The sequence below is a fragment of the Carassius gibelio genome, chromosome A8 (genome assembly GCF_023724105.1).
Source record: "Carassius gibelio isolate Cgi1373 ecotype wild population from Czech Republic chromosome A8, carGib1.2-hapl.c, whole genome shotgun sequence".
Classification (NCBI taxonomy): Eukaryota; Metazoa; Chordata; class Actinopteri; order Cypriniformes; family Cyprinidae; genus Carassius; species Carassius gibelio.
In genome coordinates, this window is record NC_068378.1 from 13,925,797 (window position 1) to 13,950,164 (window position 24,368).

Genomic DNA, 24,368 nt, shown 5'->3' on the forward strand with positions numbered 1-24,368 from the left:
TATCAAAATCTTTAGCAAATCTCAAAATGAATATCTATTTTTCATACTGTAAATTATAATGTTGTAATGCCTAGATTCACTTGTAGCACATAAGCAATTGATGGTAGTTTCAGTGTTTTATTTTTTATTTAGATAAAATATTATGGATATAAAACACTATATAAAATTGAGTGATGTATTGTAACATTTTAAAATGTTTTGTATCTCCTTGGTCTGTGTTTGATCTCTTACAACCATCATACGTGAGAGGTAGTGTTTCAACTTCCAAGTTGTTCACAAGCCAACTTGCATGTCTGAACGTGAATGGAATGTAGGCAAGGCATGTTAGTGCATATTCTATGTGAATTCTAAATGTCACCAGACTCTTAACGTGCTGCACAGACTACAGAATGCAACTAAAGCGCATAAATCTGAGACAAACTTGGAAACTGCTTTTGTGCATACGTCTTTGTGGTGAGGTATGGTGTTCTTGTGCAAGTACAGTTGTCTCTGTGGACTTTATTGCAGTTCCTCTAGGCATCTCTTTTCAAAGGTTGAGCGTTTGCTGTCTCCATGGCAACCACATCTCTCTATGGCTGCGTAGGAGACCCTCTGCATTTCAAAACAGTTCCCACAGTCTGTGCTTTCATAATAGAGTGCAACCTCCCCGTGGTCCTCAACTATGCTGCTGTATAGATAATCATCACATGCAACCCTTCAGTAACAAACCTTATTCATATTTATACTTTTTTGTCTTGTTGCATGACAGGATATGAACGATTCCAGCATTTACATTTGTGCACATCCCTTAACTTGCGTGGAGTGCTAGATAAATGTCTCATATACTGTTGGGTTTAAGGCAGATTTTAGTATAGAACAGCTGTTTGTGGTCAAAAAGCTTTGTGACCTAGATCGAATGATACGGCACTGCAATTTTTTTCAACTCTTTAATGGTTCCGAGTGTTTGTCTGCAATTTATGTGTGTGTGTTGTAGGATCCAGACCCACACTCCCAGCTGCACAGGTCACTGGACAGACTGGTCACACGAGCGAGAACACACTCTAGGCACTTTTGTTGTTGCTTGAACAAAATGGACAGAGCACATGAGCCAGAAAGCACTTTTCCACTGCCGAATCGCTCTCAGATACACAAACACAGGGTCTCTAAAGGGCACATCAGGGGAGAAGTACAGCAGAGCGCAGAAAACACCCCTCCAAACTCGTCTATATCTCCGTGAGCTGGAAAACAGGAGTGTGATCAACAGCCGTGGACTGAATGTAATGCTTTACGAGGGAGGGAGAGACACTGTTCTGTCGAGACGCTGCATTTTAAAGCAAGATCTACCTGCATACCTACGTCGCATGTATGGGTGTGGGTGTTTACATGGTTAGGAGATTGTAAGAGAGCGAGACAATGTGCAAAAGGAAGCACTGGGAGGAGGTCGAGTCACTCAGATTTCTTACCGTCTCCTGATGCGAGAGAAGTAGATGACAGCAGAGTGTTAGTGACAGCTGCAGCAAGTTCCTGTTTGTGCTGCATAACTAGTAAGAGAGAAATAAATACAGAGAGAGCCGAGTAGTTTTTGTGCACTCACTCTGGAAAGGAAACGACTGAGAGGGAGAGAGAGGGAGTTGTGTATCAATGAGAGAGCAGACAGGGGGAACAGCATTCCCCTAATATGAAGCAGGCGCCTGGACAGCAGCCTGCACTCTCTCCATCGGGTAAGATGGAGCACAAATCCCTGTTCAGCCTGCATAAAGCCCTGGCTCAGCCTGTGAAGATGTGCATGTTTGATTTCCCTGTCTCCATCCTGGATGATCTGGTAAGAGAGAAACTGCCGTCATTTTGTTCTGATTCACCTGGTGCGAGCTGGTGTCTGTGTGTGCTTGTGTCTTCGTTTAGCATAAGTGTGTGCTTACCCTTTGGCTGTATTCTGCTGTTTCCATGCATGTTGGCTTAGAGCCAGTGAGGACTTTAATGACAGTCTTTCTTTTCTGGTAAAAGCATGTCAGTTCTTGCAGTTGCTCGTCATTAAATGTGTTACAACTAATTGATAACGGCGTCTGGAGTTAGTTGTGAATGTCTTGCACTCGGTAGTGAGCTCTACCTTTGGCATGCTGAACAGGATGTTGTTGCTATGCTGCCCGTCGCTGTTTATTCTTTTCTTTTTTTCTTTGTTCTTCTGTGGCACATTTCGTCCAGAGTTGTTCAAAGATCATGTGTTACTTTTGCTAAGTGGCAAGTGTTTTTATATGTCAGCAGTTCTGCAGTATGCGTCTAGGTTACTGAGACGTTCTTCATCGCATACTATATGGTCCACTTCTGTACTGCACTTCAACTGCTTCAAGTTTTATGAGTCATCTTGAAATAGATGTGATCCACTGTTAGTTTTGTGGGTTTTGTTTTGGATTTGTTTGAATAAATGTCAATGAAATGTTATAAAGAGCAACCGGGTTGATAACATGATGCTTAATTTTGTCCACATATATTAATTCATTTAAAAATATGAACTACTATACTATACTACAGGATGAGCATGTTTAAAAAATATTTGAAGGGCAAAACATAAAAAAAAATGGTGACAAAATACCTCTGCATACCTCATTCTTGAAAATAAATTATTAATAGTTTTGCATCTTTTATTCTAATGTCTTAGATATATTTATATATATTTATATTTATATATACACATTTCTTAATTATATATTGTATCATGATATTTATTCATTAATAAACTGTGATATTTGGAGAAGTTCTTATATTTTCTTAGAACATTTTTTAAAATAATTTACAACATTTTTAAATAATAATACAATTTATTTTCATATTTATTAATTGATATCGCAATGAAGCTCCAGAGAACACAGCAGGGTAATAAACTGAGCCACAGAATGGTGTTTCTGTTGCACTCGAGAAAGGAAAGTATGTGAGCTCTCAGTGTGAAAAAGAATCTTACTACGTTGGGTCGGTGAATTAAGTTCTTGCTCTATTTTTTAAGAAGGTGTTTGGGGACATTCAGCTATTGTTTTTGGTTGGGTTGCTCTCCCGTATCATTATTTTAAGGCACATAGACATGCATTGACCAGGTCTGGCTCCTGAACACCAGTGTGTGTGCAGTCTGTGTTTGTGGGTCAGGTTTTTTTGACAGTCCATAGCTGCAGCTTATTCTAGCCAAGAACTCTCAATTTAACTAATGGCATTGCAGTGTCTGCAAATGATGTGAAAACTGTAAAAAAAAAACTGTCTTATAAGATTAAAAATAAGAGATTAATGACTGAGAATAAAGTAAAGACAATATGTAGACTATTTCATTTACATAATTAGCTGAATAAACCATAGAAATCTTGTTACCTGTTATACCTAAAAAAAAAAAATAGAATTTGCTTTCACGTGGTTCGATTTTCTTGTTGCAACAGTTAGTTGTCACACAGGTTTTAGGGGTTTTACGATTGCTTCACTTGCAGTTTCATTTTGTGTGGGAATTCTACTGAATTCCCGGAGCAGCCTGATTATCACAGCCCCTACAAACGATTTCACAGTAACCTTGAGCAAACGTTATAGTCTTCAGTGAGAGACAGTTGAGAAAGGGAGAGTGTTACGCCGTTCTCTGTGTATTGATACAGCTGTTTGAGTCCACACGTGTCAGACAGGGCCAGTGTTTTGAGGTCAGCGAATGGCAAAGGAGAATTCTGCACTTCGTATCTGTCAGAAGATTGAGGATCTCTTACAGTTTACACTACAAAGACTCAATCAAGAAGGTTATGTGTTGGAAAGACAGGATCGATGAACTTGTTCACCTGATACGCTGGTGTGGCTTGGGTTGTGTGTTCGCGAGTGAAGCTCTGCACTGTGATTTAGAAAGTTTAGAGGAAAGAAAACAGGTAAGAACCATTTATTTCCCGTAGTAGTCTGCAGATCTGTCTAGTTCATCTTTCCAGGTCTGGTTTGAACAGATCTAGTTATTTCAATGGAGTTAAAATGAAAATTTTATAATTACATTATTATGTTTATTAATATGTCATGCTGTTTGTAGTGTTATAAGGCAGGTTACTAATTTGTAGGATTATGTACAAAGGCTTTATACAACATATTCAAGCTCCTGGAGCATGCAAAGTGTTTTCTTTTAAAAATAGTGGGCAAGTACTAGAGAAATCTGTTCAAGTCGGGGCAAACCACAGTTTGACATTTCCTTAAGGTGGTAGCGTTTGTGTGTGGGTGTGAATGGATACCAATGAGTGACAAGCTGCTTCCTGCTCATTTTAAAGCATTCTTGCCTGTGTTAGTATCTTTCAGGTGCTCTCCACAGCCTGAGAAGAGCATACATTTTTATCTTTTTTTTTTGACATAGTAAAGCAAGAAGGAAAGAAAGAAAGAAAGGTTAAGAAGTCCAGTTTCCACACATTCTAATTCCAGAATAGAAGCTTTTTGGTGTTGTAAGCACTTCAAAATCAATAAAACATTATTGATTGTTTTCCCTGATAAGGTACCTCAGTGTAATTGTCTATTTGTTGAAATTATGAGTGTGCAATAAAGAGAAAATATAAATATATATTGCATTTGTTCCTATTTGAAAGTTGTGTACTCTCAAAGTACAAGACCTTTCTCAGCATGACACTGTACTGTTGAAGAAGAGACTGGGTTCAGGGAGAACACTGTTTGCTAACATATGAGAACTCTGATGGTCTTGTTTCCCGATAGTAGGAAAGATAATAGAAAAGTTATTTGGCCCAGTTTAAGTGTCCAATGGAAAGGGGTTTCCAGATTCTGTAATCACCTTGTTTTTGACTGTGTATGTCTGGGCAAAAGGACAAAAGAGATAAAATGAAGCTTCTCCAAAGATTGATATACCATGCTGGTGCTGTTAGAGAAAAACAAGCTATTATCTATCAATCTCAGCAGAGAGCAGCACAAATAGTGGTTGTGCAATTGAAATCCAGCTGTGACAGAGATAGCCTTAGCCTAAGTACAAGTTACAGCAATCCCAAACTATTGGTGCCATGGGTCATTATCCCTGTTACAAAAATATTGCATGGACATTTAGTTAAAGTATATATATATATATATATATATATATATATGTGGTGAATAGAAGTTGAAAAGAACATGATTTCTTTGTAATATAAATTCATTTTTGTTGTTGATTAAATAGTTTTTATTTTGACTTTGAATCAATTTAATGCAGCCTTGCAGAATAATAATAATAAAAAATTATGACATTTATGAATGGTAATAAATTAATGGTAAAGCAGAAAATGATGGGCTGTTATGTAGTTATTGGTTAATTCTTAGGACAAAATGTTACTTAGAAAAGTACGAAATGTCTTAAGTGCAATATAACGTGACGCTAGTTTGCTAAAACTTACAGTATAAAATAACTCTGTGTGATCTCTCTACGTGACAGCTGAGCATAACTAACAACTGTTTCAATTCAACTAGAGATCCCAGGGTTATTCTCATCCAGTTCAGTTTGAGCTGATTATGGCTGCAAATCTAACGGAAGTAACCAGTGGAAATATTAGTAAAAGCTTATGTGAATCCTAACTAAAGCTAAAAGTAATTGTAGCATAATTAGTATCGCCAGTTTTGTACTTTATACTGAAAGCTATGGTCCTGGCTGCTCTATTGAGTTTGTTATAGTGTTTGCTTTGTTTCGTTAAAGGGCTCATGAACTGCCTTTTTTGTTATTTTGTCCTGTTCTCTGAGGTCCACTTAACAATTATTTAGTAATAGGCTATTTTCTGACCTGTTTCGACCCCCTTATCAGAACGCTCTGTTTGAATAGACATGATAGATTGTAGACTCAGAAGTAAACGCCCACTGCTATGATTGGCTATCAGTTGTGTATGTATGGCAGTCTTCATAGATGGACGTTGCTGTGATTTAGGTTAAAAATGCATACCCAACAACCTGTTATATCAGACAAAGCAATAGTGACCACATAATAAAAACAGTTACTCACACTTGTATGGTGCGACATTACTGTCGGATTCAATATAGTCAACACAGCATGGTCTTTTAATTTTAATCTTTCAGAAAATCCTGCATTGAATTGTGCCTTGTTTATAAAGGAATCTTCTTTAAAATGAAGTGAAAGGACTGAGTTCTTACTGATGTGATCTGGAACTTCATTAAATACCAAGTTCTGTCATGAAACTCTAGATGGCGCAGGCTGATGGGTTCGTAAGGTAAACTAATACTATTCTTAGCATTACATGACTTGTCACAAACTGATTGGTTTATGTTGCATACACAGCCAATGAGCTTGCTGCTTTACATTTCAGTGACTGGTTAGCATTAGCTTGAGCATTGCACTTTCAGAGTTCCTCTGAAGCCCTCCACCTTCCCCAGCTCCACCTGTATAGATCTGCTATGGGTTATTATATAAACTATTTGTGGAGCAGCAGTATGTCTTGAAAACTCACAGCATCATATCTACATATGTATTGGCAGTAGCAAGTTCCTGTACTTGCTTGCAGCAGCAATAATCTACTAACACAGCAATAACCAACAGCAGCAGCAGCAATTCAGCAGCAGAGTAGCAGATCTATTCCACCAACAACAAATACATTAACATTGTCATTGTCATTGACAAATAAAGTTCATCCACTCTTTCCTAATTTTGGGATCCGAAGGCAAAGACTTTTTTTCACAACTTGCTACTGCACAGCATCTTGTTGTCTTCAGAGCAACTTCTTCGTTGGGTTTCTTTATCGAGTTACATTATCAAGTCATAAAATGACACATTCCACAACCTGTTGTTGTTGTGATCTAAGTAGTTCTTTGACGAGAAAGTTTTGAAACTTACAGGATATTTTTGTAGTACAATGACCTCAAGACAATGATATGTCTAAAGAAGGGAATTTTGATTTCTCAGTTCATGAACCCTTTAAGGTGTACTTTTATGTTTATGCTTTGTAAAGTGCCGCAAATACTGGCTATACATATTATCATTGCTACCATAAGTAGTAAACAAATGCATGACATCGATGGCCATGTCCTGACATGGAGATATTTGCTCCATGGATAATAAAATAGCCTTTTTCTAAAATATTGATCTCTCCTATATATACACACACTTAAGTGCACTTTTAAGTTAAGTAATATTTAGGATCTCTACAGCTTCCAGCACAGAGACTTTTCCTTCAGACAACTGTCCAGTCAGATTTCACTATATAATCATAATGGTTACCTCAGGGAAAACATAATCACCCCAAGAAGATGCCTCACGCAGCTGCTGCTCTTTCGCGCTAAATAAATAAATAAATAAGTATTCCTCTGGATGGTTTTCCTAGGAGCCTTGCATCAGTGTTGCAGTCATACTCCAAGAGTAAGTTACTAGTATTTTCCAGCAGAGGGCGCTATTAGTCTGCATTGATGACAGGGTCAGGGCACTGGGAAGATCATGCTGGAGTTGTTTGTTTGGTGGTAACTAGGCTTGTAGCTCAACAAAGTTGAGATTGAAACATGAATAATCTACATATACAGTTATTCATATACAGTGTAGCTTAGCTTTCCAAAGGAAAGATGGATCAGGAAGAAAATGTATTAACATGAGCCGGTCTTGATGACAAATCCATTTTGTTCCAATTTGATCTGTAGACAGTAGAAAAGTTCAATGCACTGATTATTATTGTTTGTTGTTGTTGTTGTTGTACATTTATTTGAGCAAATCCTTTTTATTCACAAATAACTTTAATGTTTAAGCCGTAAATTCAACAATGAATCATCATTTTAATTATCACCACATTCTTATTTCAATTACATTTGTTTATTTATAGCACATTAAGTTATAATCAAGGGATTAAAAGTGATATTTTTAGTAGCTCACAACAGAGTTCCCAGGAGCTTGACTTCACGATTAGTCATACAATGGGCGGGGCCACGTGTGTGCTCTGGGAGGATGGCTGTGCTCGCGCAAAGGGGAGGGGCCTAGCAGCTCAGGGTATTCCCTTCACCCAAACTGATGCAGACAAGCACTTGTTCTTACTACAACAGAAGTCTGGATGACAGAATATGGAGTTCGCTATAAAATAGAACTAATACATCGTAAACAGAAGTGACAGTCTTTCAGTAATGGTGTACATTACGGGGATACAGTCGGACGCCCTTGGTGTCAAACCCACGTCCCTGGACGAGCTTTTTGAATCTAGCACATGGAAAATTAAAAACATTTGGGATGGGGTGAAGCTGGAGATCGCAGCCGGAGATGGATGCCCTGTGGTCTTAAATAGCTTTACACATTTGGACCCTGATCTGCCTGTGCTTGAGGTAATATACAGATTTAAACATGATTCTTTTCATTTTCATTTTTGTATGTGTGTATATATGCATACATACATGCACACGTAGATACATAACATAACTCTTAAAACATTATAATATATTAAATATTAGAAATATATTAGAAATGTCATTTCATTTAGTTAAAATTAACTATATAAAAAATGTATACTTATATATCATAAACATGAATTACAAAGCAGAAATACACACAAGATTATATATATATATATATATATATATATATATATATATATACAATTTTAGGTTTCATCCCTCTTTTTCTAGACATTTTTTAGCATGTTGTGTCATTGTGTAGTGTTTCTCTCTTTTGTAGAAAATTGCCTCTTAGAAACTTTCAAATAAAAAAGAAAGATTTCAAATACCTTTGCTCATCTGCAGCTTCAGTTACAAATTCTTCTGACTTTATATGATCTTTGTCTTGTATATGTCTTTAAACTGAAGCTGCATCTGATGCTGCATGTATATGTCAAGACAGAATAAATGCATTTACAGAAATCTTTTATTCTCGATGGCCTACCTGAAGTAAAGCAGAAATCCACCATGATCTTGGCAAGAGCGTCACACTCTGTTTTCCTCTTATTCACTCTGTCTCCAACTTTCCCCTTTCTAAATTCTCCTCAAAAAGGGCAGTGGAAATAAAAGTCAAATGATAATCACGTCCCCTTCAGGTATTAAAACACAGCTTCAGGATGATTTGGTTAAGGACTTGGAAAGAAATGCTGTAATTTGGAATTCATTATCTGGGAATTTCGCTGACCTGTTAATCCGATGTTACAGGTGTTGTTATTTCTAGAGTTTGTTTATGATGAGATTTCCCACAGCAGTGTAGATATGTCAGCTGAGAATGAATGATTTTATTTGAGAACCTCTTATACGTGACAATGCACTTACTTGTCAGATGTGATGAAAGACTTTCATTATTGATTTCCTATTCATGACTTCTCAAGCTCTCCCGTGTAAAATGTTTCTCTTGGTTGAACACAAGTTTTATTAGTTTTGTCAACATGGCAGTCACACTTTTTTAGGGTTTAAAGGTTGTTATTCTAAACTTGTGATATCTGACTCTGGTTTCTGAACAATATGTCCTCTTTTTTACCTTGCATTTCAATGCCAACAGCACATTGTTGTGACTTAAACAGCAGTTCACACCAAAACTTGTTTACGGAATATAAGCTTTAATCCAGTCACGCGCAAAAAGAAGGTTCCAGTGTGTCACCAGCTGCTTTCCTTCACTACACTAAATCTAATCAGCTCTCATTACACAATTAGTGATGGTTAAATCTCCCATTCCACCCAGCACAGCACTAGAGCCATTCTCCTTTGTAGGTGCTCTTAGTTTTTTTTCCACATTACAGAGATCATAATTTATTTTCCAACAATTTTAATGTGAAAATGTTTGACTTATCTAACTACAAACGTCTAAAAAGTAGATCAGCTAATCTTTTAACGTAACAGCTGCCTTAAAGAATCCAGTGTAAGGTCTTGAGTAAGTAAGAGCACTTTAATGCTGCTTCATTGTCAGAAACAGACCACTTTGAATAAGTAAATAAATAAAGTAATTTTTAATATGGTCCAAGATACTGTGAGCCTTTTATACATAAGTTATATATATATATATATATATATATATTTAGCATCCATTACTTCAGTCTTCAGGGTCTCATGATCCTTCATAAATCATTCTAACATGCTGATTTAGTGCTCAAGAAACATTTCTTATTATTATTTTTGATGTTGGAAACAGTTGTGCTGCTTAATGTTTTTGTAGAAACCATTTTTTGATGAATAGAAATTTCAAAAGAAGCCTATTTATTTGAAATAGAAATCATTCTCATAAACGTCACGTTCAATCACTGAATAACTGAATAAAAGTGAACAGAAGTTACTGATCCAAACATCACTATTGTTAAGGTATGCTTTGATTGTTTACCAGTGAACAAAGGTCAGAGAATTGACTGGCACTTTTGTCACTGGGTTTTCTCTTTAATACATTTTGTCATTGTTCTCCTGTGTTTGTTAAAAGTGTTTACAAATTCTGCTTTTCTCTAAAAGAGGCCATTGTGTAATAGATTGAATTAGAATGTCATAATGGCTGAGCATTGTGTAATGAGGAGGACAGACAGGGGTTACATTGACACATACAGAGATGCTTTTGTCGTGAAAGATCTCTTGAATGGAAAGAGAGGGATGAGAGGGAGGAATAGTGGGATGATGATGAAGAGGAAACATGGATGTGAGAGGAAGGAAAGGGGAAAGTGGCAGAGTGAAAAGGCAAGAATAGGTAGGTGAGCACTGATTTAATTAAACAACAGTACAAGGCGTAAAATACAAATACTCAGTACACCATTGTTAAATCAGGTTTGTTAGCTTAAATTTAGAAAAGCAGCTCAACTGGTACAGTTCAGTTCCCAGGGAGCACACATACTGATCAAATGGCTCGCTTGAATGCACTGTAAATCACTTTAAATAAATGGTCTGCAAAATAAATATGTGTAAGAGTAAAAGTGGTTCACCAAAAATGAAAATTCATCATTTATTATTTATATGAAAAAAGGTCCCATGACATTGTTCAAAAAAAATATATATATACACTTTGTTTACATGTTGTTTTTCATATAGAATGTATACAACTTTACTTCTGCAATGTGCAGAAATGATCTGCTCTCAGAATAATACCATACATTCCTTATTTTTACATCTGCAGTATACCAGAGCCAGACAACAACCACTCAGCATTTCTAAGCTGCACTGCGGCAAAGTCTGGTAAATCTTTTTTCCAGGGTTTATAGGAGAATTCCTTCCTTAGCTCTGCTAATCTCATTCTGAAGTGCTGGAGCAGATTTCACAAAAACCTTGGCACAACCAAAACACAGGCCAAATAAGTGACAGCAGCATCCAGTTATTAACAACATCCAAGCCAGGAAAATACTGATAAAGCCTTTTATCAAATGAAGAGTATTAACAAAATACAGTCAATACTGGAAAGCTCATTAGAGGTTAATTATTTTTAGCTCGGTGCTTTTTCCCATTGTTTTGGTGAAAGCTGATGCTCCTTAAAGGGAGGGTGAAATGATATTTCATGCATACTGAGTTTTTTACACTGTTAAAGAGTTGGATTCCCATGCTAAACATGGACAAAGTTTCAAAAATGAAGTTGTACATTTGAAGGAGTATTTCTGTTCCAAAAAAACCTCTTCCGGTTTGTCACAAGTTTCGGAAAGTTTTTTCCGAGTATGGCTCTGTGTGACGTTAGATGGAGCGGAATTTCCTTATATGGGTCTTAAGGACACTTCTGCCTTATAGTGAGGCTGAGCAAAGACATTTCACTGATCAGAGCGAGAGCGTCGCGAAAAGTCACAAAAGAAGTGTGTTTTTGGTTTCCAGGGCAAGACAACCCTGCACAGATTACCAAAAAAAAACAGCATTAAGGGACCAGTGGAGGGAGTTTATTTTTACAGAGCATCAAAGGAGTTCTGCAAGTGTTTGTGTTTGTTCCCTGCATTTCGAAGATGCGAATCGTTGCTGCTGCTGCTCTCGTTCAGTTTCAGCCTCGGGATCTGATTCTGGATCATAAATAAACGTCTGAATCTGACTGTAAGCCATGGTTTGTTTTGGATGATGGTTTTTCACTCACGGTAATGTCAGTTTCCACATGCTCTCAACGCAAAAGCCTACTGGCGCTCGTGATTCTTTTGCTCCGCCCACACGTCACACCTCCAGCCGGTCGTGTTTTTCCGGGAAAAATCGTTACAGACTATCTTTCTCTTATGAATATAATAAAACTAAAGACTTTTTTGAGTTATGAAGGATGCAGTACTACTCTATAGGTACTCAAGATTAACAGGATATTGAGTGAAAACGAGCATTTCACCCCCCCCCCCCCCTTTAAAAATAGCAATATTACAAAATATATACTTTTAATTAATTATATTATTGATTTACAATTTATAATGTTTTTTGTTGTAATATATTTTAAATGGCAAATTATCCGTAGCCATTACTCTATTTTTCAGTGTCAGATTATCCTTCAAAAATCATTCTGATTTGGTGCACAAAACAGTTTATTGTGGAAACTATGATACAGTTTTTCAGGATTCTTTGATGAATAGAAAGTTCAAAAGAACAACATTCATTTGAAATAGACTTTTTTGTAACAATGTAGAAGCCTTTATAATCTTTTGAAATTCAATGTAAAAGGCATTAATTTCTTTAAAAAGAAATCCCAAACTTTCTAATGCCATTTTATTTAAAGAATAAACCTGGTGTTTCAATATTTCAAACTGCGTGGTATTTTTATGCCGACTGTCATGTCATTTGTGTCAATCTTGCATACTTTGAACTCAATAAGCCTGGTTTGAATTCAGATGTTTTGTATAAATGTTTTTTCATAGCTTTGTGTCCTACCCAGCCAAGGCAATAAAAGCAAACATGTGCTGAGGTATTTAGGCAATGTTATGACACATAATAAAAATATGAATGAATGCTAGCCTTTTGAAGCCAGGCTTTTAATGATCAGCAGGAGGACAAGCAGATTGATCACTGCTGCTTCAAATTCATTTCGTCTGACCTCATCTATTTACTTTCTCACTTTATATTCTTACAACAGCAAAGGTTGTTCTTTCAGGGTGTGTTCTTGCATTTCAAATGCACTATTTTTCAATTTAGTCTGCCAGACAGACACCTTTGACTCTTCAGCAGCTCCAGCACATTCACACAACACTTTCCTATGATTAAAAACAGCATTTTTAAACATTTAATTTGACAAGAAATGTCTTGTGTGAGTAGTTATGTCATATCAAGTAAAAATCTTTGTGCGATAGATTGAATTCAGAATGTCATAATGGCTGAGCATTGTGTAATGAGGAGGACAGACAGGGGTTACATTGACACACACAGAGATGCTTTTGACGTGAAAGATCTCTTGAATGGAAAGAGAGGGATGAGAGGGAGGAATAGTGGGATGATGATGAAGAGAAAACATGGATGTGAGAGGCAGGAAAGGGGAAAGTGAGTGAAATCATAGCCAAGTTAAAATCATAGCCTGTTGATGTTAAAGTCTATTTTTAACATATTTACTCTTGTTTTTTCTTGATTGTTTCATAATGTGAATAAGTAAAAAGAGGACACATAATACGGTTTGTCCTCTTAACATCTATAAACCTCTCCCTGATTTTAACTGGAACAAATTCTGCATTGTTTTTGTGTTTTCTTAACGTTGTGAAGGATGCAGCTGTTTAGGAAGCTGTTAGGCAGTATATTTACAGCACTCTTTGTCTTTTCACAGGAAACCCTGTGCCTTTAGTGGATCAGAGGCAGTCGAGGGGTTCACAGAGCAGAGCTTGAGGAGTGTTCAATGCGTTCTGTTATAATTTGGCTTTTTGGTGAATTTGATCACCTCATACAATATTTTAAGCAAGCGTATTTAGGTAAAGTGCAAACCTGTGATTAGTGATAAACAATATTCTTTCACCATATAAACATTTGTCATGCTTTCGCTGGCAGTCTGTAGTTGTGAGGTGGATTTTCCCTCAGAAAGTACAGCTGAGTGTAGGTTCTGTGTATGTTTTGAAATGTCAGATGTCAAAGACAGACCTTTATGGCGCCCCTGTGTTGTGTCAGGGCCGGCCTATTTTTTTTCTCTCTCTCTTTTTTTCAGGTCTCTGTGGCTGATCCTACTGTTGCCCACTAGTTCTAAACTGAGTGAGAGGTGCTTTCCAAAGTGTGCGAGAATTCACTTTTTGATTTGTTTTATTGTTTTGCTGAAGTGGTCTACTTTCCCTTTTCTTAATTGTTTTATTTACATACACCAAGTTTACCTTTATAATATAATATAATATAATATAATATAATATAATATAATATAATATAATATAATATAATATGATATAATATAATATAATATAATATAATATAATATAATATAATATAATATAATATAATATAATATAATATAATAATGGCTGCCCATCCAGGGAGTTTCCTTGCCTACAGCCTTAGATAGATTGATAGTATAAAATACACTCCTCTACTTTTTAGTTCTTTATTTACTTTATTCTTTAAGTTCATCTTTTAATATAATCGAAAATGTCCAAATGCTCTGAGATTGCCATTGCCTTCATTGTTTGTAATCATCAGAGGGAAATTGTCTCGCATGTAGTCGACATCTAACATCTTGTGTGTTTTACAGGTTTGTGCAAAATTCTGAAAGCATTTCCATTTCCTTTTTTTGCCCATTGATGCAAAATGCCACAGCAGTGATATTTGACAGAAATAGTGCGTGCTTGTGTGTTTGTTTCCATAGCTGCTCCTGGACAGAGTCGTGGGGTTGGGTTATCTGTGTAAGCAGTCTTCTCCTGTAGAGAAGGCTGTTCTAATGACCATACACACCCACACTTACACGATTGGCTCGCTCCCTAAGGCAAAGCTCATGGTCACTTCCCACATTTCCCTGAGAGTTCCCTCTTACTTTCCAGAATGATGTCAGGAACAGTGCTTGAGATAGTAGCCTTTTGTAAATTACTGACTGCAGAGTTTATAACTTAGCATTATGTATGAGGACCCCACTGAATGAAAGTATAAAGTTATATTCTTAGTTTTTATGACCATTGATGTCAATCTTTGTTGGTCGAAGAGAGAACTTAGACCATTTGTCATTAGCACAATTAATCACAGGTGCCACATAAGTTTGCAGTGACACTGAGAACCAAAAACGCTTGCATCATGCTTCATCCATGTCAGTAGTTGTCAGCATGAATGGGCATATTGTAGCATCAAATCAGCATATTGAGCAAAACAACATGAGCAAAATATTTTAAAACATCCCAAATATCTTACCGACCCCAAAGGGTTGAAAGGTTGTATGTGTTGTAATGAAAGAAAATGCCTAATGAATATAACGACTAGAATACTCAACCCTTCTCTTTATCTGTAGAGCTCAGTTCAGGAGATTGGAGAGGAGGTAGAAGACGGTGCCATCTATACCATCACACTCCGAAAGGTGCAGCTCCACCAGACGGCTAGTAAGGGGCAGCGATGGCTGGGTGTGGAGACCGACTCTGCCCTCAGTTTGTACGAGACATGCAAGGGCCGGACCATTAAGGCTGGCACACTGGAGAAACTGGTGGAGTACATGGTTTCAGCTTTCAAAGGCATGGACTATACATATGTCACTATTTTTCTCTGCACCTACCGAGCTTTTGCCACCACCAAACAAGTGCTGGACCTGCTGCTTAACAGGTAAACAGGCCATCAACCCCAAATACTTTTGGAAATATAAATTAATTCACTATAATGTTGCGTAAAATACATTTTTATCTATCTTAGGTATGCCAAACTGCATGATCAGCCAGTTTCAGGCAAGCCAAAACTCTCTCCAGAGGACTACATAGAGCTTAAAAAGTAAGCATTTACATTGTTCAGCTAAACCAAATAAATTTAGCTGCCGTTAGAAGTTGAGAGTTTGTGAATTTTAACCATATAGATATAGTTTGGTTGATATTGTTCATAAAGTATATCGGATGATGTTGGACATTTAATTGTGCATTGTGTAATTTTTTTCTAATTTTATATGTATACTACTTTTAATTCATCAAATCATGACTTAAAGGTAATAATTGGCTTTTTCATATTGCACAGAATTTTAGTATTGATGCATCCATGTTTTAATGTGCATGGCAGTACTGTCTCATCTATCCTGGGTGCATGGCTGGATCAGTACTCTGAGGATTTCTGGAGCCCTCCAGACCACGAATGCCTGCAGAGCCTCATATCTTACTTGCAACTTAACTTCTCTGGATCGGACCTGGAGAGACGAGCCCATAACCTGCTGCAACACTTTCAGCATCGGCAGCAGACTGAGGTTGAGCTTGAAGGTACTGATGATGAAGTAACCCACTGAATTTCGTATTAAAGGCTAAACAACTGAAAAGTAGTTTTCTAAATTGACTGTCTGATGACTTGTCTCTTCTCTGCAGGTGATCTGTGCACCTGCCCCTTTGCTACACCAGAGGAGAGCAGCTTGGATGATGAATTCTCCCCCTCACACATCACATCCTTCAGTCCTGCCCTAGTCGCTGAGCAGTTAACAGTTATGGATGCGGTAAGGGATCAAGAAATCGTCAGTCTTTCCTAATAGCAGAAGTTTAAGTAATCTAGTGGTTGAGGATTGAAGCTGGTGGTTAGAAAGTTGGCTGCAAAGGAGTAAGCAACCTGGAGAGAGAATAAAGACCATCCTGCAACACAAGGTGCTTAACCCAATGTTTTATGGGGCCTGTTTATGCACAAAGTATATGCTATTCAGCATGTTTTGGTACATTTGAAGCATTTCAAGATTAAGGTCAGCTGAGAGAATTAAACCTGAGAAAATGATTTCCTTAAGTCATTACATGCCATAAATGTAAATAAAGTTGTCCTGTAAAACATTCTCAAGGCTCAAATCAAATTAAACAGGTGAATACATACTGTTAAAAAAAAAATTATAGCCTGAATGCACTAAAAGTCACTTTGGATAAAATGTAAAAATGAATGCAACTGAACTCTTTGTTTTTTCATAGGAGCTGTTTAAGAGGGTTGTTCCCTACCATTGTTTGGGTGGCATATGGTCCCAGCGGGATAAGAAGGGCAAAGAGCACCTGGCACCCAGCATCCGTGCCACTGTTGCTCAGTTCAACAGTGTGACCAACTGTGTGATAGCCACCTGCCTGGATAACAGGTCTCTCAGACCTTTTCAAAGAGCGAAGCGCATTGAACACTGGATAGAAGTGGCCAGGGTGAGGCACCATTTTAACAGTGGTTTTGTTGTGGGATATAGTCCCCACCTAGCTACCAAATATAAATGCTTTGTAACACTCACAGCACCTAGCAATATCATAGCAATGCCTTGCTGTTTTATATACAGGGTATCATTTTATCCCCAAGCAGTCCATAAGTGTTATAATTCATGAACATCTGTTTGTTTGTCTTGACATCAGAAATGCCGTATCCTGAAGAGCTTCTCCTCTCTGAAAGCCATCCTGTCCGCCTTGCAGAGTAATGCCATCCACAGACTGAAGAGAACCTGGGATGATGTGTCCCGGTAGGACATTAGTCACTGATTAATAGTAAAATTCTTTGTGCTGCCTGCTTATATGTTCAGTCATACAAACCTCTAGTTAAAGCTCAACCTTCTTTATGAAAGACTTTAGTTATAGCGGGGCATTTGGTGATGGGGAGCAGAAAAGTTTTAATGATAGTTAATTACAGTATTTGTGTTTCACATAGATGCAAAAGATTATGACTCAACTGATTTCCTTCTGCTTGCAGGGAAAGCTATCGCACTTTCCAGGAGCTGTCTGAAATTTTCTCAGATGACAATAATTATTCCCTCAGCAGAGAGCTTCTCATTAAGGTGAGTTAAAGAATTGTTGAAGTGGTCTACATATGTTTTGCTCACAATTGTTGCCCAAAATCTGCTTTCACAACAAAGTAATTCCCTGAAATACATCTTAACTATACCAAGTGGGTGAAATTTCACCCTGAAATGAATTGATAAAAATAGTAATGAACTAAACAGCCACACTTGTTATAATATAATACTGTTTCGATCTGTTTACTATTTGCAATGGTTACTATTTACTATTGCTATATTATGATTTATGGTTAATTATACTGAAGCCAGTTTGGTCAGTTTGACCCTCAAACATCACAATGATTATTAATAGTATATGGAACTTACAACAATTAAAAACAAACTTACACAATAGTTTTGTCCTTGTTTTATATATATATATTTTTTTTAGAAAGATCATAACAATCCATTCAGTGATATCTTGACCACTGAACAAGGAAATGTTTCTATTTCAAAAATCTGGCTACGTTATAAGTCACATGTTCAAACAACCTGCATTTTTCAAATTTCTAAAAGTGCACTACAAGCCACCAACGTTACACTGTATATGTTGTTGGTGGAAGACAGGATGTGGTTATATCAGACTGTCATCCACAGTAAAGCTCAGTGACTTAACCAGTGTTTTCATTGCCTGTAAAAACATGTTTCTATAGCAGCCACAGTGTATGTTGAGTAAAGCGTCAGATGCCTTTGTTGCACTTTTCACTAGTTGGCAACGGCATGCTTCTGCATTTGATAAATGTATTGAAAAGAATCCATTTATGATAAAAGCATTATGAAACTTTGAACAGAGTGAGTTTTGAACAGTTATTTTGTACTCAGTCTTCCTAACCCTAAACTCATTCATTCATTTTCTGAAAATCAGTCTTACAGAACTTTAACTCATAATCAAGTAAATTAATCTTGTATGGTTAGAAAAATTGACTGTTGTGGCAACCTGACCTTCCATGGCACACAAATGTGACTCAGGAAGTGTGAAGGTTAAAAATAGGTTCAGTCGTGTTGATGTTATCTAAAAATCTTCACCGCAGAAGTAACTTTCGGGACTTGTCTTGAAAATAGCTGTCCCACGACAGAAGGAAACCAAGCATGATAAAAGCTTTCCTTTACGTACATTCAACATTAGTGAGCAAACTAGAGCAGAACATTGTAAAGTATCCTTGGTATGTGTGCTGGGGCCAAGAAACAAAACAGTTCCTGTAATTCATTATGAGGGAATTCCTGGGATGAGGTCATAGGCCTTATGTATGGCCAGATAAACGCCCCTCCTAATTACCTAAGGGCTTCTCCAGGGAGTTGGCTGGCAATATCACTAAACACCATAAAGTCGAACACCACGTTCATTCTGCGTCATGGTATATCATGAAAGTGCAGTCTTTAGATTCCACTTTGACAGCCTTATCTCCCTGCAACGTATACTGCTGCTAATACTGCATCAGTGTAAATGCTTTCCCTTTTGAAACCCAACATGATGATTTGAAACTGATGTCTCCACAGGAGGGCACCTCCAAATCTGCTATCGTCGAGATTAACCACAAAGGTGCCCAGAGAAGACACCAGCAGCAAACAGACATGGTATGTATAGGAATAAATGTCACAAAATGTCAGTTGAATTTAATATTTATTGAGCAACAGTGCCCTCTTATGGTCAAAACGTGTCAGATATCCCATTTGTAGCTCTCGCAAGAAGCTGTCCTCAATGGAAATGCAAACTGTCTGTATTTTACTTAATGTAAATTGTAAACCATATGTTTATTTATTTTTCTTCTTCTTTCTGTTGTTTAGGGCATTGTACAGGGAACTATTCCATACCTTGGCACTTTTCTGACAGATCTAGTCATGTTAGATACTGCAATGAAAGACCATCTTGAGGTGAGAGCTCAGTGAGGCTTTAATATTTCGAAATATTAGAAAATATTTATTTGGTTCTCACAAAATATACATATATTTTTTAGGTTGGGCTGATCAACTTTGAGAAGAGAAGGAAGGTGAGTTGCAGAGTAATACAATATTTTTGTAATGAATGATAAAACATCGACAGCCAATCAGAATCCACCATGATCTCACATATTTAAAGCAGCAGATGACAAAACTGTGCACATTTATAATAAACAGACTGTTATTGCCTTTCTGTGTAGGCACTAATATAGTCAACTTTATAGTTACTGTTCTTGGCTTTAAGTAAATGCTTCTAAATTAAGTATATCATTTTTGTTTCTTTGTTTAGGAATTTGAAGTGATCGCTCAGATCAAGCTGCTGCAACTGACCTGCAATTATTACAACTTCACCAAAAACCAGCGCTTCATTGAATGGTTCAAGAGGGTGGAGAGACTTACAGAGACTAAGAGGTGCAAAAGACAAAAAAGCAAATATGGACATGAAGGACATGAAAACAAATGATTTGAGAGAGATATGCTAGAGATTATAATGTAAGGTTTTTTATGTATTTAATATCTATGATGAATTTTTCTGTTTCAGCTACTCTATGTCCTGTGATATCGAGCCGCCAACTGAGCCAGTGTGCAAAAAGAACGGGGGCATCATCAAACGCATGAGCGAAGAGTCGGGTTACAGCAGCGCAGGGACGTCACAGTATAAGTCCTTTGAGCAGCTGCGCTTAAGCCAGTTCAAAGACAGCTTCAAAGATGGAGCAGATTCCCTCAGCCTCACCTCAGCGGGATCCAGTGTCTCAGACGCAGAGGAGACGAGTCTCAGTCTGCTCAACTCCCCAGAATCAGGAAGTCAAAGAGTAAGAGTTTATTTACAGACCTAATAGTATGCTTAGCAGACATTGTTGAGATTTAAAATTATTTAGTTGTTGGCATTAATACACTATAAACCAGTTCCATATCTGTTATTGGTCAAGATCATATCGACTGATGTTGGATCTTAAATTGTTCATAATAATTTCCCTTATTTTTATATTTATGTTACTTTTGCCATTGTCTAACGCTAACTTAAATGTAATGCTATAAATATGTAAATTCACCAAAAATTTCTAATTTATTTATTTATTATAATTTATATATATATATATATATATATATATATATATATATATATATACGTAGTGACTCTGTATTAACCTGACTACTGAATCTTTCTCCAGACATCTTTTTCCACACCAACTATGAAAGATTCTACATCAGTCTCCGATGCAGGAGATCTTGCGTCTGATTCCTCTTCTAAGGTATTCGCATTTTCTTGAACATGTTTGTCATTTAAATTGAATTATAATATTTGCTTTTACAAGCTTTAAACGCATTCATTTATGTCTGTATTTTCCAGCTCTGGGAGTCCTCCACTCCTTCATCCTTGGAGGCCTCTGGATCAGGCTTGGGCTGCAGCAGCTCTACCTCCTCTTCTTCGTCCTCAGTCTCTGCCTCTACAGGGAAGACCTTCCATTTTCACAAACGGTCTGTCTCTGGTGTCTCTGACTACTCGTCCCTCTCCCTGCCGCTGTACAACCAGCAGATTAACGACTGCTGCATCATCAGAGTCAGCCTTGACGAGGACAACGGCAACATGTACAAGAGCATCCTGGTGAGTGAGAGACATTCACCAGATGGACAGAGATATATGATGATGAAAAGTTGGTGTGGTGGTAGTAAAATTAATCTTGATGGTTTTTTGCAGGTCACTAGCCAGGACAAAACCCCTGGTGTCATTAGGAAAGCCATAGTCAAACACAACCTGGACGATGACAAGTCAGAAGACTATGAGCTGTTACAGAGGGTCTCCAAGCATAAAGGTACAAACCTGAAATATCAAAGTGCTCGTTCTTTTTACGGTTATATCGGTACATTACTGGCAGATATTAGAGATTTATCAGTATCTGATGCTTTTTTGGATATTTAATATTTATTTCCACTATTGTTACGTTTAAATTGCCTTAGCCATTATCTATAGTTCTCTTTAAGTTAATCTTTAACACCAGTTATTTAATAAAAAAAAATCATAATATACATTATAATGTTGTGATGCTGTAAATTCACTTAAAATCATTGGCTTTTTTATTTGTTTGGTCTAATTTGTTTGACATTTCAATATCAGCTATTTATCAGTTATCAGCCATAAAAAGAAAATAATTATTATCAGTTAATCAGCTTCAGCCAAAAATCTGTTATTAGTGCATACCTAATTTTTTTTTTTAAACACCAATAGCCTTTCATTTATATAACAGTCTGCCAAAATATTGATTTGCTATTACATAGTGAATGTCAGTTGGTATTTATTGTACAATAAATGTCTTTTATAGATATTCATTTTTTTTGTAGAGTTTCCTGGAAAAATAAAGGCTGTCGTTTTAAATGTGTATATCAGATAAAGGTTAAGTCACCTTTTTGTTGTGCATCTGAATTTAAATGGACTACACAAGGACTAAAAGCAACAAAAAGAACTTCAGTTCTGAGTTTGATGGTATTTTCGATTCCAAATTAAGCTTGTTGATATTTCTAACTTTCATTTTTCTTTTTCTTTTTTTACTCCACAGAACTTAAAATCCCAGATAATGGAAATGTTTTCTATGCCATGAACTCATCTGCCAACTATGACTTTGTGCTGAGAAAGCGTGGCGCCCCCAAAACCTGCCGCTCGAAGAGCTCCCCGAGCCTGACTCTACCACGCATGAAGCAGAAAGGGTTCAAAATTCCCAGGGGCTTCTTCTGAAAGTGCTTTGCCGAGTTCAGCAAGCCTGAAGCTGTTGGAGATTACCAAGAGTTACTTTATTACTCCCCCAGTATTATCTGGATCTTTAATCCAATGGATTTGGTGCATTATAGAGCTGCTTGTTTCTTGCAGGAAACTGTCCCTGTGTTTCCTGTCCCTACAGACTATGTGATAGGCACAGGAGGACCACTGTGGTACTTACAAGGTTTGCCTTAAGACTGCACATAAGAGGCAGACTGCGTATGAGAGGCATTTACCAATGCAGTCAGTCATGCATGAGCACACTAATCAAAGACATTTCAAGCACTTTAGAAAGGTCCTGAAAGCAGGAGAGCAGTTTGGAGAGCTGATGTTGTCCTTTTCAAATTCAAAGCGGATTTTCTATTGATTCATCTTCAAACAGACTCTCAGATAGCACAGTCTCATGGTATAGTATTACATGTACAGTACAAACTATGTAAAGTGTATAGGCCTTTGTTTGCTTTTTGCTCTTTTACATGATTGTTTTGATTGTTGATGCTGCCAGTTTGGCTTGCCTGTTTTCCTGTAACAGATCACAGACTGAAACTAGCCTTTCAGGCAATAATCGGATCGCTCAAGACTGAAAGATTCTCTTTTGACTGCTAAGTGACTTGGTTAAAGTCACATTTGAGCATGAGGAGATCACATGTCTGCGCTGCAGGATTTACACTGTTATTTATGGTTTATTAAATAATCATAAATAATATAATTTGTGCTTATTAGTGAATTTAAAATGCAAATGTTGTCATCTATGTCTTAATGAATTAAATAAATGCCAAAGCCGTTCTCTTTTATTTGCAGCTGGCCTCTCTCTGTGTTTCACATTATAGATCACTGTAACTGTAGAGAAAGGCTTTTTTTTGTACCAAACACTGTTAGTGGCTTCACCCTGCTAAGCCTTTTTGCATTGTGAATTATATCCATGAGTGCTTTCTTACCATGTGGTCTAATGTGATGAGCAGAAAATCTGAGGGGATGTTATTCCTATCAGGAGAGATTTCAGATGTGTTTATTCAGCCAGAGGTGTGTGTGTGTGTGTGTGTGTGTGTGTGTGCGTGCGTGCATGCGTGCGCGCATTTTAATTTGAGAGAAGTGACATAGAAGAATTTATATTGTAATACAATGAAAGAAATACACCAAACATTGGTTGTATTCTGCTACTATGCTAGCTATATAGCCAAACTGGAACAAAATATAGATTGTGCTTAAATTATGAATTATGAAAAGAACAAAATCCATGGGGAAAAAAACATGCCAGTAGTGATTTCACTGTTAAAAATGTCTTCTTGACAAACCTGCTGTCAGGAAACTATGACCTTTCAGTGAAATATTCCTTACTATGGCTTGTCACTCAACACATGTGCCATATCCAGACTTCATTTTGTATTTGTTTTTGTCCCCTTTTTAGCCTTTTGTATGTCTGAATCTAACTCTGGCTGTTAATGTCAGAGTTAGAATTTTGAATTCCAGTTTTATTTATTTATAAGTGTGTAATTGTTTTATTTATAATTTTGTTGTTGTGAAGATCATTAAGAAATGCACCTTTGTATGTACAAACAAGCACTACATTTTTAAGAACTTACAAATAAAATTAGGGGCACTGAGACCCCAGTACTTGATGCTTCTTGATGTGGTTTTTGATTTCACCCACACAAGCCCCATGGCAAACAATGTTGCTGTTAAAAACAATAATTTATAAATAAACATAGGTATTAACAAATATAGCCAGGGGGGACATTAGGATAAATAAATAAATATATATATGTGTGTGTGTGTGTGTGTGTGTGTGTGTGTGTGTGTCTGTGTGTGTGTGTCTGTGTGTGTGTGTCTGTGTGTGTGTAAACATACAAAGAAATACATTATAAAGAAATAAATAACAACAATTTCTAACACTTTTTTTATTATTGAAAAATAAATCTACATACAAAATAGGAACTAACAAACAATATTAACCATTTCCAGTTCTTAAAAAAATTTAATCCATTTTCTAAAGCATTCAGAGCCCGCATA

At 36.9% G+C, this 24,368-nt stretch overlaps 1 protein-coding gene across 3 annotated transcripts; it reads left to right on the plus strand.

Annotated features, from left to right (window-relative positions):
• Window positions 1–1,306: 1,306 nt before the first annotated feature.
• LOC128018520 (ral guanine nucleotide dissociation stimulator) lies at window positions 1,307–23,977 on the plus strand. Of its 3 annotated transcripts, none has more exons than XM_052604078.1 (17): window positions 1,307–1,801; window positions 15,215–15,519; window positions 15,607–15,681; window positions 15,961–16,154; window positions 16,257–16,381; window positions 16,836–17,051; window positions 17,253–17,356; window positions 17,584–17,668; window positions 19,166–19,243; window positions 19,454–19,540; window positions 19,624–19,656; window positions 19,896–20,017; window positions 20,148–20,418; window positions 20,779–20,859; window positions 20,958–21,212; window positions 21,306–21,420; window positions 22,162–23,977. In XM_052604078.1, the coding sequence occupies exons 1-17, from the start codon at window positions 1,658–1,660 to the stop codon at window positions 22,335–22,337; spliced, it is 2,466 nt and encodes an 821-aa protein (XP_052460038.1). In that variant the 5' UTR covers window positions 1,307–1,657; the 3' UTR covers window positions 22,338–23,977. The 3 variants fall into 3 exon arrangements, with proteins under 3 accessions (XP_052460038.1, XP_052460039.1, XP_052460037.1); XM_052604079.1 differs by lacking the exon at window positions 1,307–1,801 and adding an exon at window positions 3,491–3,860; XM_052604077.1 differs by lacking the exon at window positions 1,307–1,801 and adding an exon at window positions 7,941–8,247.
• The last annotated feature ends 391 nt before the right edge of the window (window positions 23,978–24,368 follow it).

Bases quoted from the DNA above. Each gene is read 5' to 3' on its own strand.
- LOC128018520 (XM_052604077.1), top strand. From the start codon at position 8,053: ATGGTGTACATTACGGGGATACAGTCGGACGCCCTTGGTGTCAAACCC. The intron at 15,520-15,606 runs GTAAACAGGCCA...TATCTATCTTAG, and splicing joins CTGGACCTGCTGCTTAACAG to GTATGCCAAACTGCATGATC. The intron at 19,657-19,895 runs GTGAGTTGCAGA...TTCTTTGTTTAG, and splicing joins ACTTTGAGAAGAGAAGGAAG to GAATTTGAAGTGATCGCTCA.